The sequence below is a fragment of the Ruditapes philippinarum genome, unplaced genomic scaffold (genome assembly GCF_026571515.1).
Source record: "Ruditapes philippinarum isolate M1 unplaced genomic scaffold, ASM2657151v2 ctg2163_1_1_1_1, whole genome shotgun sequence".
Lineage (NCBI taxonomy): Eukaryota > Metazoa > Mollusca > Bivalvia > Venerida > Veneridae > Ruditapes > Ruditapes philippinarum.
In genome coordinates, this window is record NW_026853231.1 from 38,720 (window position 1) to 54,744 (window position 16,025).

General features: G+C 30.8%; 2 protein-coding genes across 4 annotated transcripts; both read right to left on the minus strand.

Annotated features, from left to right (window-relative positions):
* Nucleotides 1-124: 124 nt before the first annotated feature.
* On the minus strand, nucleotides 125-4,772 carry LOC132736179 (caspase-7-like). 3 transcript variants are annotated; one of them, XM_060723271.1, is made up of 7 exons: nucleotides 4,511-4,772; nucleotides 3,934-4,020; nucleotides 3,469-3,526; nucleotides 2,677-2,939; nucleotides 2,090-2,307; nucleotides 1,369-1,507; nucleotides 125-966 (listed from the first exon to the last, which is right to left on the minus strand). In XM_060723271.1, exons 2-7 carry the CDS (start codon nucleotides 3,965-3,967, stop codon nucleotides 713-715), a joined length of 966 nt encoding a protein of 321 aa, XP_060579254.1. In that variant the 5' UTR covers nucleotides 3,968-4,020; nucleotides 4,511-4,772; the 3' UTR covers nucleotides 125-712. The 3 variants fall into 3 exon arrangements, with proteins under 3 accessions (XP_060579254.1, XP_060579252.1, XP_060579253.1); XM_060723269.1 differs by having other exon boundaries at nucleotides 3,934-4,033; nucleotides 4,511-4,770; XM_060723270.1 differs by having other exon boundaries at nucleotides 3,934-4,068; nucleotides 4,511-4,770.
* Nucleotides 4,773-5,854: 1,082 nt separating this feature from the next.
* On the minus strand, nucleotides 5,855-8,972 carry LOC132736177 (potassium voltage-gated channel protein Shaw-like). Its single transcript, XM_060723267.1, has 2 exons — nucleotides 7,602-8,972; nucleotides 5,855-7,099 (listed from the first exon to the last, which is right to left on the minus strand). The coding sequence occupies exons 1-2, from the start codon at nucleotides 8,070-8,072 to the stop codon at nucleotides 6,278-6,280; spliced, it is 1,293 nt and encodes a 430-aa protein (XP_060579250.1). The 5' UTR covers nucleotides 8,073-8,972; the 3' UTR covers nucleotides 5,855-6,277.
* Nucleotides 8,973-16,025: the final 7,053 nt, after the last annotated feature.

Genomic DNA, 16,025 nt, shown 5'->3' on the forward strand with positions numbered 1-16,025 from the left:
CATTGTTCCCATTTCCACCTCAAAGCTAAATGTAAGCACGCACAGACGGTAAACTTGCAGTAGATCAGCGGCGAACCGGTAGGGGACTTAAAGCCATGAGATATAATCATATAACTGACATCAATTAAAAAAATAATATTTTATTATGAAATAATAACAAGCCAATGTAGAAATTCTTAAAAGAAATGGAAACAAAATGAATGTTCATATTAACGAGGGGCGTTCAATATATTCGTAGACTAATGTCCTCATTTTTTCATTTCAGAAGCAATTCTTATCAAAATTATATCATTTGATAGCGTTGTCATTCCTTTTCAAAACAATGAAAATTCAAATTGATAATTACGCAACTTTAAGACTGGCAGCCATTTTCATAACCACGATAACGTGCCAGCACCCAGTCCAAATTTTCGTAATCCAACTTCATTGTTGTACGAAGTACATCTAATACATATTTGAAATCTTGATTTTTGTCTAATTTTAAGAAGTCAAGATATAATTGGCAAATATTGAAAAATTAACATACTTCATAATTAAAACATTATGGATAAATTCATGATTAATTTAACTGTCTATTGCACAAAAATCTTCATTTTGGAGAGGATTTACCGTTCTTTACAAATAACAAACCGATTATCATTTATAATCACATTTGTTTTCTATAGCCCACATTATATCTATACTAACATCTTCATAGTAATTGCTTGTGAATTCATATAGGCAATGACATCTTCTGTTCCTTCAAACGAAAATACACATCTTTAACTAGCATGGACATGAAACAAGGAGTTTGCTTGTTTCCAAGGTACTGTGGAGCTTGAGCCTGATGTTCGGTACTGACTATATTTATCACAGACGTCAACAGTTGGAGGAGGGTTTTATTCCGTACACCGGCACTCGACAACGCTCTACAAAGTGCTTGAATATACCATGAACCATTTATTGGATGTCGGAAGGCATAATAACCTAAAACAAAATATGTGAATTGTCAAATAGTCAAACAAGTGTTAATTGTGAATCATGCTGTTTTATTGTAATATTGATAACACTTTATGAAACCTGTTTAAAACAAAACACGCATTGTGCACTTCTGACTAAAATCTTTACATAACCTTCTAAAAGAAACTAAAAGGGAGCTAAGCAAATCCGTGTTAAAAAGGTTCATAGAATCAACTGTCATTAAAATGGAAATACAAACATAAGTTATGTTACATTGTATAACACATTAAACGAGCTAACGTAGAAAGGCTGTGGAGTGGCTGCCAAAATATGTTAAAATCGGCTTAAATATCTGAACACGAACGAACGAACAAACAAACATTGTCAATATAAAGATTGTTTTAACTGACAATCAATAATGTATATAACCTGGTGGTGTAGCATACATAACAAGGAAATCTTTGTATATTGGACATGGGATATGTTCCGTAGAATTTTCAGGTTTAGCATCGACTTCGTCTCTTGTTTCAAGAAATGCTCCTTTGTCAAAAGTGTCTCCCCTGCACGCCTGTGTAAACATAATTTATTTCCATATAACACATTATATAATTTTCACTAGACCTGTTAATTCATGATATAATTACTAATATCCAGTTTTGAAAGGATGTTAGAAGTAAAGACTTTCAAAAAATATACTATTTCAAAAGCTGCACAATCTAATTGTTTTCGTATAATTTTGGTTATAGCTATCTAGAAAAAAGTTTGGTCATAGCTATCTGGTTGGAAAAAAGATGATTTAACTCATTGTTTGAATAAAAAAACATCCCTATTTAAATAGATAACAGTATACAACATTTATAAAGCAGCTATTTTAGAAGGTTCAGTCATGATTTTGCATATGTCCTAGACCCGCTTTATCGGAAGTGTACAAACATTGTACTTTCAATGATTGAATTTTTATGTGATGTGACAGACATATCAAAATTTAAATATATATGCATTAGACATAAAAGTGTATTCTTGAATAGTATTTCCATATATATATTTGAAACTGTTTTCTAAATTTCAATGTAAAAGTACTTTTCCAAATAAATAAATTAATTCGTGTACAATTTAAAACACTGAGCCTTTGAAAACAAGGACCCATTACCTGTATAAAGAAAAGTTTTGGTTTTCCTTGCAGTGTTTTGCAATTGCTGTCACGGAACAATTTTAAGATATCACTGGTAAGCATTGTAGTATCAGCTGCCATAATCATATCTTCCCTGGTGTGGTATTGTTCTTTTGAATTAACACGGTAATAACTACTACCATGTGTGAGTATTATACATGCAAAACAGTCTTCATCGCTATGATCACGCTTGGCCTCTGCCAAACAAAAATTGTAAAATTCTTATCTAAATTAAACAAATTTAATGCTTATTTTAGGTTATAGTATATTAATAATGTTTGTTGTGAATTTTCGATTCTTTTGATAATGCACTGGTATTTTGATTAAGGATTTAGATCCTTCTGACCAGTATAGCAATTGGTTGTAATATATTTTTGGGGACTTAAAATTGTAACGCTCCTGTAAACTTAATGTCATTAATCGACACTTTAATTTTCTGTTGATTTGTAGTAGATCTACAAATGGTTTCTTTTGATTATAACAATTGAAACATATTTTTTAGTATTTGTATCATAAATTTTTAACAGATAAATGTTTATGCAATTCATTATACGAAATAAATGTACCTTTTGTCAAGATGTCCATAACTTGTTCTTTGGTGTGATTTTCATAGTAGCTTATACTAAATCCAAGACTTTTAAAAGTTTCCCTAACTCTTTCTGCATCAATAGATGAACCTATTCGTGACTCTAGTTCACCGCTGTCTGTTTTCACCTGTTCCATGTTAAATATAATGGCGGTACCTCGATTTGCATTGTTAAAATCGTATTCGTCACTCTCGTCCCATAAAACATGTTCATTCCCGAGACGAAGTAATTTCTTTACAGGGCTGCATTGTAAGAATTGATATATAAATTATATTATGCAGAAGCAGATGTTTTATTGGTTAAAGACCCATTATGCACAAGAAATGTTTATACTTTTACTTCTCAAAAGCTTTTTTTTTAATTCTGGTGTACTTTTATAGTTTCCAAAACGTTGCTCATTGGCTAATGAAGTGAATCATTTTTTTTTCTTTCCGTTGCTTTTTAGCAACTAGTACAGATATAGTGATTTAGTATTTTGTATGGAAGTCAAAATACTACTTTGTTGTCATTTTGCTCCTTTTATGACAAATTATTTCACAGTTTGGGCTACAGTCATCAGGTAACAAGAATCTAACATGTTCTAGAACTAGTATAAAAAAATAAAATTCATGTTTACCCTTTCTAAAAGTGCCTTTAAGAAATTCAGAATGTCAGACTTTAAAAAGATATGACATTTGACTTTTAGTTATAAAACATAGGAACAAAAGTAAGTTTATACTTGTAAGTTGCAAATTCAATATTTTTGATTTATTGTCGATTTTATTACATCACCTTGTTATCTTTTCCTTTATTGTCTCGAACTTAAGTGCATCAGTTACTTCTGTATCGACTGTAATTTTGATATAAATTTAAACACTTTAACATATATAATGGAGATGAAGGAATAAAACATTTACATTTAATTTATTGAATACATACACTTTAATCTGTAGTTTAGAAAAATATCAAAGTAACATATAGAGAAATTAAAAAGGTATGACACTTGACGACCCGAACAACCCTAGTGTAATGTTAATAATAATAATAATAAATAATGATGATGATGATAATGATGATGATGCTGCTGCTGATGATGATGGTGCCATTGGCTGATTACGTTTGAAACCTTATCCGTTTAGTTGGTATTATAATGTTGTTTTTTTTAACAAATCAGTGGAAAATTTGTTAATCATTATTATAATAACCATGTATTTTAATTGGTTGTTTTGTTTGAAGGGTACGATAAAAATAATATACCTCTTGCTGTGTTGTTATCCTCTTCCATCATCATGTATTCTCATTATTTCGTTTATTTCATACAATATATTCCAGTATTTACCAACACTGAAAAAGTCCCCTGTAATGATGCATTTGAATGACATTACGGTATTTCTGAAAGGATTGCTGAATATATTTATTTTTTATATAGATCTATAGCGACCTCTTTTGATGATGAAAATATACAATTTTTACTTTAGGTTATTCGAATAAAACACAAAATGAACATACAATGTATTACAACGTATTACACGGACGCATGACCAAAAATGTACTAGTTTATATGGTATGTTATTGACCTAGTGTAATCAGCTAAATTACGATAATAAATAAAAATAAACCTAGAATAGAAGAGTTTTGTTGATATCCAGAAATTCTGATATTTTATTATTTTTTAAACTTATAAATTACATCTAGGTTTGTCAGGTAGCCGAATTATGGCGAAAAATGTAAAGTAATCAGCTAAAAAAATGAAGACAATCAAACATAGAGTTGATGTACATGACTTAAGTAAATATTTCATCAATTTAAGTAAAAATAATTTATAAACACTAACCTTATAATCAAATAACATTCACCATGGCTTAATATTTCACAATTTAATTTTTTTTCGATGATGGTTTATGTACATCTGTTAAATGTTCAAAGTGTAAAACATATCTTAGTTATTGATAATGCACAACGCACTGATATCGAACTTTCACAGGTGACCTGTTTTACAGTCATGTAAAGATCATGTAGAAATATATTTCATATAAATATATAATCAAGTTTAGTATGTGTTTAAACATTATGTTGTGAAAAAAGTGAAATGTTTGTGTATAGGATGCCAAACGTGGCAATAGATAACAAATTGATTCTAACACAACATGACTAAAGTGTTAAATGTGCAATATTTAATTCGGTGTTTATACATATTTTGTCTAGAACTTTTGATCATTTTGTTTAACACTTATAGATTTTTTGTAAGTGCTTTTCTGACGGATTATACACCTAATGCATCAAAGATACAGTGCTGAGTATTTTATTCTGATAATCATGTTAATAAATATTAATTAGATACTGACCAAAAACCCCTCAGTTGGTAGAATAAAATTAATGCATAAAAAAAGTATTACATTTGAATCGTCTCTTACATATGATATAACTACATGAACTATATTTGTCCAATAAGAATTAAAAAATGTAGTCAAATTTTGTTAAATTTAACTATATAATTGAATACAAAAGCTATGACAATATGACTTTTGTACACTTTTTAAAATAATTGATTAGAGCCTAACTAAAACAAATTTAATCTCGAAGAAAAACCTACTTTCAAAGTTATTAATACACAAAGTAAATGTCATGTAACTGCTACTTATATTTGTTTGGGCTTTATATCAGCTGTTATAAGCAATAAAATCACATATCTTCCCGAGCAGGACTGTAAGTATATGCACATTTGTATCTAGATAAAATGATAGTAATGCGTATATATTCAACAAAAACAAATATTATGATATGATTGTTTACAAGTTCAACTGCGTAAAATATACCATTATCTTTATGTTATCATAGATTATAATAAATAAAAAGATAAAATAGAAAATTGCACTTGCATGACATTTTCTGTTAAATATGGGATACAGGAGGCAACCTCATGCAAGCAAAACATATTGCACCATTATTCTTAAGGACATGTTTTATCGGTTTGAGATTGTTGTGAACTGATTTCTTTAAAACATGTATAATATATAACATGAAGAAAAAATCGTATTTCATAACAAACGATAAAACTGTTGTTAAATCGATGCATTATACACAAACAAACTTTGAAATATTACCAGCCAAGAAATAAGCTGTAATAAGCTCAAAATATATCAGGCGTAGGAAATAGATACATTTAAATGAACAAGTATAAATTTCGAAACACATAGTTTTATAAGCGTACAGCTCAACATCTCCGAAATACATGATACACAGAATTCCATTTCGATATATTAATTACCGAGTTATTGTTTCCCTTGAAATTTAACAATGCGAGTATAATTAAAATTCATGATTAAACGTTGTTTGCCAACATTGTCCAATATGTCAACACAGTTAATCGGGACCTCAATGGATACTACATACTCGAGTCGATATTACAACATTCATTTGTTTCCCAGTAGCACAGAAATGCTGTATTAGTGATGTTCCCTCGTAGGATGAGAAGTTATGTGCATGTTTAACATATCAATAGAGAAAATGTTTCCATGTATGGTTTTACTATCAAAAAGGTCTAAATCACGAAAAATGTATCTTCATATGTCTTTAACGGGATTTTTTAAAATCCGTTTTACTATTTGTTCTTACTTATTTTTTTGTTTTCGAAATGTCTCCTACAATATTTATGATAGTTGTAGAATGTATAAAATGATGACGCAATTATACCAATCGGTAAAGCAAGAATGATTACACCACACACGGCACAAGCAATGGCGACCACGTGACCGGCAGGCGTCACAGGAACGTAATCGCCATACCCAACTGTTGTAACAGTGATCAAGGCCCAATACATTCCGATAAATACATTTGTTATTTTTGAATGCTGGTATTCAGTCGAATATATCACAAATCCAAATGTGCATACTAGTAATGCTAGCATAAAAATAAGGATTTTCAATTCTGTCTTTGAAGAACTTAGGGTCAATCCTATGATACCAAATGCTGGTGTACGCTTTGTAAGATAAAATAGTCGAGCTATCTTTAATATTGTCAAATACGAAAGCACAGTGAATATTTTAACCGCCGTTTTGTATTCAAAAAGCCATCTTTCATATAGCATCGTTAATGTTGTCCAGAATGAAATGTATCCAATAGCTGTGAATAATCGAGAAAAGCTTGACACATACGTGAATTTATTCGGGCAAACGATAAAACCTAAAATGAATTCCATCGTAATGATGCTATGACAAATTATGTCTGATGTTTTCAGATATGGATGTGGCTTCAGTGTTGTCATTTGTTGGTACGTAGCATTATCCCAGTCCAAGAACTCTCCTACTTGTTTCAGGGTCTTCTTTTCCGACTCGGTGTAATTCACGCTGAGTAGTGGTGCTGACTCCATCGCTTCTATTATCGTTGAAGCAACTATCAGCATTGAGATGAGAACTGCCCATACCTGTCGAATATGATAAAAGCAACATGAAATTATACTAGTGCAATGCCAAAAGATGCGCGTTTTTCTTGGTGATCAAATTCAAAAGCGTGATTTCTTTTTATATGAGAACATAATTGCAGTTGTCAAGAACATAATTACATAATATTATTTATGATATATGACATAACATGCGCTATTTTTTAAGTCTATTAAAGTGGCATTATCTCCATCCAAGTGTTTATAGCGAATGAACAGATGAAAGTCTAAATAAGTTTACATTTTTAATAGTTCCTTTCAATTTTGTATATTACAGTGTATAAACGATGAAAAAATCACGTGGCCCAATCAAATCTCTGTATATATCCATCAGAATTGAGTTGTGGCGTTTAATTTATAAAAATAAGGACAGTATTTATATATTTTAGGCACCAAACCATCTGTTTGTCAATCACTATTATAAGAGTAAGTTTTTTTTAAATATATATGGAGCATAATGCCACTTTCATACAGCTGGCATAATTACCAAAGCAAATTTAGACGAGTTTGGTTCATCAAGAAATAACCAAAGTCGATTTTTAAAACTAACACCATTTCGCTGCGCTAAGAAAACATTTGTATTTCTCTCAAACTTCTTCATTAGTTTCTGCATTGTTAACCTGTCTTCATCGCTTTTATATAAGGCTTCCCAGCAACAAGGAGCAACGTTGCTCTCGGCAACTTCCCAAAATTCCAATTCCTCTTTGAAAGTAGTTCCACAAATATCCTTCGGTACATGGATAGAACCTTTGCGAAAACCATCGAGAATGAAAGCAAATATATACGGATTTCTGTCAAAAAAGTATTCATTGTTTTCATGATTTGGCATTTGCTTATCAATACTAGCAAGAAAAGATTCTGGAAAAGATTTGAGAATATCTGCATGACATATGAAAACAGTTCCTCCAACATTAATTCGCAGATTTTGTCTTCCATCTATATTGCACAATTTTTCCATGGTTTTCAGTCCTGAAATGTGGGACCACTTGTTTTCCTTAAAATAAAGCCATAAATATCGGTTAAATGGTCATTTTGCTTCCGCTAAAAATATTTTCTGTTATTTTATGCATAAAATCCTTTTTAATTTATATCTTAATAGTTCTTAAAGAAAGTTATTATCAGTTTAATTATTATTATTTTTTCATTTCTGTTGTCAGATAAAATATCTACTAATGAAATTTCAAAAGTATGAACACTGAAAACGAATCCAGTTAGTTAAAATCCTAATTCCGAATTGCCAAGCATATCCTATTTGATTGGACATCAAAATGCTTTTATAACTACGACAGATGTTTGATGACCTACGGGGTTGTATATCTCCGTTAACTGCTGTAAATCATATTTCTGAAATAATTTTTCATATTTTATTAGTTGTTTAGAGATACATGTAGTAACTAAAATTAATCGGACTTTGAATAAAAGACTAGTAAATTGTATCATTCATCAAACAGTTTTTGCTTAAATTTCATGAAATTCTATAAGAAATTATCCAATCCGTTCGTACAAATGTTGCTTTTCAAACGTATGATATGATACATGTATTAGATTGATATTAATTAATAGTGATATTCCTTCAAACATGTTGCGTTATTCTCATGTTATTGTTCGCCCTTTGTGAACGAGTGATATAAGATAAAGTAGTGTATAAAGAGATTAAATCCATGTTTAGAAAACACTTTTATATATTTCCATACAACAACATAACACGTGTGTCTTCCCAATCAATTTATACTTGTTCATTATAGCCTTAGCTTTATGTGACATAATACTTATACATGTACTTCGAATAGCAATGCGCAATTCATTATAATTATAATCGAAAAATAGAAGGCATAAAACAATCAATGGTATGTAAATTATTCCATGGAGAAATAACCTCCTCGTGAAATATGAGATGATTTATTTAGGAGCATATCGGAAGCTTTTAATTATACCCCAGAGACCAATCTTTAATGCGTTTTTTAAAGATATATAATTTGGTATCAAATTCCAATAATGCTTTTATACTCAAGTTAGAATTATATGCCCGTTGGGGGAAATGTTTGGTCTGTTTGTCAACGATAAAACTGATGTATACGTGATAGTTGAAACATCATTTGAAAATATAATATGAAATGAATGAAATAATCATGTGGTCTCCCTTTATATCCTTATAAGATAAAACTCGAATGACAATTCGACGATCAAATTAATATTATAGGATAACAGCGATTTTTTTGGATTTCTTAATATCATGTTTTCTTAAACATAATAAAAAGAATACGACCTTTTCTGCATGAAAAAAATAACATAAAAGAAATTGATAGCGTTCATTGCTATAGAAAAGTGAGTAAAATTACATCTGATGTTCTTAAAAACAATAAGAGATGTACATGAAACACGACATACGTAATCTTCATTAATCTTAGAAATTAGGTCTATAAATTTATGGAAAATCGAAACAAAGTAGGGTATGTATGGAAAGTCTCAAACAATAGTGATGTTAATTAAATTCCACCTAGAAAATATGCAACAAATTTTTGAACGATGTGAAATTTAAGAATAAGTGTATTTTCTGTTTGAAGAAATAATACAGACTAAAGGTTGTTTTTTCCATACAAAGAGAGTGAATCTAACGTATAAATAAAATAGTCCGTTCCTTAGTCACATGTGTTGCTCAATCAAGCTAAAGCTCATATTATCCTTTTATTTCACTACTTGCAAAAAAATGGAATGCAAAATGTTCGTAAAGTTAAAAATTCGATAAACTCTTTATCAAAGACAATACCACATTATGTATTGTTTTTATTGTATTTGTTTTTCCTAACATATCACCCAAAGAGGCGTTATCTCGACGTTTCATCAATTTAATGCTTTAAACATTATCGATATTAATTAAGCGTCATGTTTATATGAAATTAAATGTTTGCTTTCTAAATACAATCCCATTATAAGGATTAACATGAATGCATAAATTCAAAATAATTGCATAATATCATATTAACTTAATTACATTGCAGTATGAAAAAAACATTCCTCATTAATCATTATCTCTAGGCATTGTAACTTAAATATATTTTCCTGTACAAGCCTTTTTAAAATGAACTTAGGGCGGCCAATTTTGACCCTAGGGGCATGATTTACATTTTTTTAAGAGAATCACAAACTGATGCTTTATGCATAATATCTAAGCTGATGGCATTGTACTTTAAGAAAAGAAGATTTTTTAAAGACATTTTTATATTATAAGTCAATAAAAACTCCCAAGGGATATGTCATTTTTGACCTCAAGGGCATGGCTCATGTAGAGGTCTACTAGATAATGCTAGATGCCAAATATATAAGCACTGGGCATTCCAGTTGAGTTATTTGCTTACATGGTCTTTAATGTGTTGTGTTGAGGGACTAAAAGTTTATAAATGGGAACGTTCCTTGAGTGAACATTACATGAACATTTTCAACTCTGGTCTGTGTCTGTTCATGAAATATCTTCATCATTCTGTTAGATCTTCTATCAAATGAATGAATTGCATTTTAATATTTGTGTTTTTTTGTATCTTGGGTATAAAGTATGTATCTTATGGCGACTTTCTGACTACTGGTGATGGAAGACCTCAGTTGATCCTCCGTGCATTATTTCAGGCACGAATAGGCACCTGAGAAGAACCATCCACGTTCCGTATGCCAACTGGTTAGCTTCTTCACATGAAAGAATCCAAAGTCTCTGTCGTGATTCGAACCCACAGCTGTGAGTTGTTTGAAGTCAACAACCTTAAACACCCAGCCATGAACGCTGAAATTATTTTTGTGCAAGACATCAACTAGCTCAATTAACTAACACAAGCATAAATGAATTGTAAAACAAATATTTATTCAACATTGACACAAATATTGTTTCTAATATACATTTTAAAATGTAGCTATATGGTCAGACAACATAACACATATATGTTTCTATGGTAATATCTGGAAAGAGTATGTTACATTTGTAAGTATTCGTTGACTAAGTCTTTCCTAAAACATATAATATTATGCTAACTTATCATTTGTGAAACAATAAAAGCGTTGGAATAATATTTATTACATGAAAAACTGGACAAGACAGGTCCTGAAATCTGTAGTTAGGTAGAATTTTAGAAATTCTTCAAAAAATGGACATGTTTTAGAAGTAAAAGGCAATTGGGAGACAAAATTTAATAGTGGGCATTTATACATTCATACAAGTAGGTATGGCAGCTGCAATCCTATTCTACTGACGTTGGGTGTTTAAAATAGCAAAAAATAACAAATTATGTCATATTTTGCAACATACCTTCAAAGTTTAATAACATTTGTGAATATCCAGCATATCTTAAGGTATAATTATATTTTCTGAATTTAAATACAGTGTGCTTCTTTAAGACATAATATCAAAATAAATCATCCTAAAATATTTCACAGCTCAAATTCATATGCTTCTGTGGGTAGTTTAACAATATAAAAGGTGTCTACCCACTGTCATCCAAACTGACACTAATTAAAGACGTTTTCGAAGTTTTCATATAGACATATAGGCAAAATGAAAACTGTTCAATAGAATTTCTTTTAACTTTTAACTAATAACATGTTATTAGAATATGATAACAGAAACATTTTAAACAGAAAAAAATTGGGGTCACCGTTCTCATTTTTGAGTTACCTGCCCTTGAATTGGAATTTTTCGTTATATTCAAGGGCAGATAATTTACAATGAAGCGAAACAATACATTTTTTTTCCTTATTTTCACGAAGCTTACCTTCGTCTTAGTCAATATGCAAAATTTCAAGAACAAATTTAGATCGGATGTTTTTTTTCTCCACTTCTTCTCTAAACCTGTGCATTTTTTCTTAAAAATTGGCCTATTTTTATGAATTTAAAGTACCGTTATTTTCATTGAAAAAAATAACAGAAGCAATATAAGGCATTGCATGTAATTATGTATTGTATTCAACAATAAAAAGAAAACATTATCCAGAAGTAAAAACAAGAATTCATTTACGTATTTATAAGTTATCTGCCCTTGAAATGACCTCAAATTAGTAGAAGATTGTGATCCAGGGGCAGATAACTAAACAAGAGCTGTCGGTAGGACAGCAACGCTCGACTATTCTTAGTGCTTGATAGTAAAAAAAAATGCTTGATACAGTTACCTCCTCCTGTTTACAGGTTGGGGTAATAATGGTGAACAAGTGTGCAAAGTTTCAAAGCCATATGTCAATGGTCTTTGAAAATATTTGAGGTATTACAAAAACTTGAACGTAAATTCTAAGTCGAAAAAGGGGCATAATTCTGTCAAAATGCTTGATACAGTTATCTCCTCCTGTCTACAGGTTGGGGTCATGATGGTGAACAAGTGTGCAAAGTTTCAAAGCCATATGTCAATGGACTTTGAAAATATTTGAGGTATTACAAAAACTTTAATGTAAATTCTAAGTCGAAAAAGGGGCATAATTCTGTCAAAATGCTTGATACAGTTATCTCCTCCTGTCTACAGGTTGGGGTCATGATGGTGAACAAGTGTGCAAAGTTTCAAAGCCATATGTCAATGGACTTTGAAAATATTTGAGGTATTACAAAAACTTAAACGTAAATTCTAAGTCGAAAAAGGGGCATAATTCTGTCAAAATGCTTGATACAGTTACCTCCTCCTGTCTACAGGTTGGGGTCATGATGGTGAACAAGTGTGCAAAGTTTCAAAGCCATATGTCAATGGACTTTGAAAATATTTGAGGTATTACAAAAACTTTAACGTAAATTCTAAGTCGAAAAAGGGGCATAATTCTGTCAAAATGCTTGATACAGTTATCTCCTCCTGTCTACAGGTTGGGGTCATGATGGTGAACAAGTGTGCAAAGTTTCAAAGCCATATGTCAATGGACTTTGAAAATATTTGAGGTATTACAAAAACTTTAACGTAAATTCTAAGTCGAAAAAGGGGCATAATTCTGTCAAAATGCTTGATACAGTTATCTCCTCCTGTCTACAGGTTGGGGTCATGATGGTGAACAAGTGTGCAAAGTTTCAAAGCCATATGTCAATGGACTTTGAAAATATTTGAGGTATTACAAAAACTTTAACATAAGTGGTTACGCAGATGCGGACACGGACGCTGACGCTCGGGTGACTACAATAGCACAACTTATTCTTATCGAATAGTCGACCTAAAAACGAGAACGGTGACCACAATTTTTTTTGCTTAAAATGTTTCTGTTATCACATTCTAACAACATGCCAAGTTTAAAGAAATTCTATAGAACAGTTTGAATTTTGTCTATATGAAAACTCTCAAAAACGTCCTTAAGGTGGCCCATTCTGAAACATTACCTTCTAAAAACCTTAAAAATAAATAATATATGCATCAATAAATATGACAGTCAATAACCCCAACAAACATACATATCATAAACATTTCCAGTTAAAGAAAAACAACATTAATTTCCTTTTATAACATTAGAACAATTGTTTTTCCAATACATAAAAAATCTTTTTTTCTCTAAAAAAATCTTCCAATATAAATAATATAACATAAATATCAAAAACATATCCACATTTTATGCACTTTAAGGTTTGGCTCTTATAAATTATGCCAAAGTTATTTATTTCATACATGCAATCATATTCTAGAAGCACTGGTAAAACTTAATAATCATAAAAACAAAAATTCAAACTTTACTTGTCAGAAAATTTAGAGGAACAATCGAAGCAACAACAGTTGATATGTCAAAAAGCAAAATAACAATAAAATGTAAAAGCAATTAGATATGGTAATTAAAGCAATACAACTCGCTGTGCAACTTTTGATTGTGTGGTCCTTATGAAATGACGTTTTGTGTGTGTTTATTTTCTTGTCAGGTTTCCAGACACACTGTCACTGTAATGGTCATGTGACGACTTTCAACTTTTACTGGTGGAGAAGATTTAACGTGCCTCCTTCCTTGCATTATTTCAGGCATGAGCAGGCACATAATTAAAACCATAAACTTTTGATAAGTTGACAGCATTTTTTTTACCTTAAAAGTTTCCTCAATTCCATATTCAAACATAATACATGTATCTAGTAATTAGGGACAGCATAAATAAATTGATATTAATTTTAATAAAAAATGATATAAACTTTGCTGAATTTGTCAGAGTAGCAAAGTGCTGATATTGCTATTATGGAACCAACATATTCCAAAAAATATCAAAAACTTTAAAACATTGCTTAACACTGCATATGAACACAGTAATAAAATAAAACTATTTGGCAAGAACATTTAGGTTGCGTGAACAACATTAAACATCACACTAGAAAATAAAGTTAAAAATTTGTTTGTATTGCACTTATTAAAGGCACAAAGTGTAAATTGAACACAATTTATAATTTTAACAGAATTCCTCGTGACTGACTTAACAATAAACTATAAATCAATTTTGATTTCTTATCAACATTCAAGCATTTAAAGTGAAGGATATGAATCAATAAAGGCATGATCATTACTAATATTACTATATATGTATTAATGCATGTAAATATGTTTAATTCAACAATATCTTTACTCAAATTCTTGTTTAACATGTACTACTGAAATCTATATCTACAAGTTTATAATCATAAAAGGTGGGTAATCACTGTAGTCTAATGATTATACATGTAGATCCCAGGGCTGATGTTTAGGCCTATTTTCTGAATGGATATAATGTTACCTTTAAGCGGTACACTTTCCAAATTTAAAAAGAGTTATAGACTTTTTTATCATTATAAAAATTCTAAAGTTAATTTGTATTACATGTATTAAAGTACTCTAGCTTCATTGACTGCTAGCTAGTAGTATTTTCAGAGAAACAAAAGCAAAAAAAAATTAAAACAACAAAAATAAAATAAGGGTGTAAATGCAAATATTAAAATTTCAGTCTGTCATAATAAAATCAAGTGAACATCAAATAAGCATAAAAATAAATATTTACTGGCAAGCATAAATAAAAACAAGGGTGCCATAGTCACAAAATATGCCCGTTTACGAAAAAGCTTTAGATGGAGATGGGGGCATTATGGATAAGTGTTATCTAGCAAGCAAGTTTTTATTCTTGGCACTGTGTTGTTAAATGAACCTTAAAACAAATCAATAGGGAAGATATGCACAGAATGTGTGACCTTGACCTTGGTCGCAGGGACCTGAATTTTATGCACGGCACTCAGCCTCACAATGATGAACATTTGTGCCAAATTATATTGAAATCCCTCTATGCATGTAGAAGTTTTGCTCCAGACAAGTGTTTTTCTATGAGCTCTAACTGTGACCTTCACCTTTGACCTAGAGACTTGGTTTATGTGCAGGGCACTACGTCTCATGGTGGTGAACAATTCTATAAAAGTAACATTAAAATTCCTCCATGCATGTAGAAAATATGCTCCGGACAACATCTGGATATTTAATCATCTCCAGTGACCTTGACCTTGCAAATATTAACCTAAATTAAATGTGTAACACCTGTAGTCATGATAGTTACCATTTGTGCTACAATCCATCAATAAATGATGACTAAATGGTCCCTATAACCATCTTCAAATTTTTATCTGAACTTTGTCCTCTATGTGTAACCTTGAACTTTGGTCGCAGGGATCTGAATTTTGCATGCGACACTCAGCCTCACCATGGTGAACATTTGTGCCAAGTTATATTGAAAACCCCCTATGAATGTAGAAAGTTTTGCTCCGGACAAGCGTTTTTCAAATGAGCTCTAAGTGTGACCTTGACCTTTGACCTGGAGACCTGGATCAATGCATGGAGCAATACATATCATGGTGGTGAGCATTTCCATAAAGTATTATAAAAATTCTTCAATACATGTAGGAGATATGCTCCAGACAAAATCTGGATATTTCACCATCTTTAGTGACCTTGACCTTGCATATATTGACCTAAAGTACAT

Bases quoted from the DNA above. Each gene is read 5' to 3' on its own strand.
- LOC132736179 (XM_060723271.1), bottom strand. From the start codon at position 3,967: ATGATGATGGAAGAGGATAACAACACAGCAAGAG. The intron at 2,308-2,676 runs GTACATTTATTT...TTTGTTTGGCAG, and splicing joins TATGGACATCTTGACAAAAG to AGGCCAAGCGTGATCATAGC. The intron at 1,508-2,089 runs GTAATGGGTCCT...ATGTTTACACAG, and splicing joins CAAAACTTTTCTTTATACAG to GCGTGCAGGGGAGACACTTT.
- LOC132736177 (XM_060723267.1), bottom strand. From the start codon at position 8,072: ATGGAAAAATTGTGCAATATAGATGGAAGACAAAATCTGCGAATTAAT. The intron at 7,100-7,601 runs GTAATTATGCCA...CATATTCGACAG, and splicing joins ACTCGTCTAAATTTGCTTTG to GTATGGGCAGTTCTCATCTC.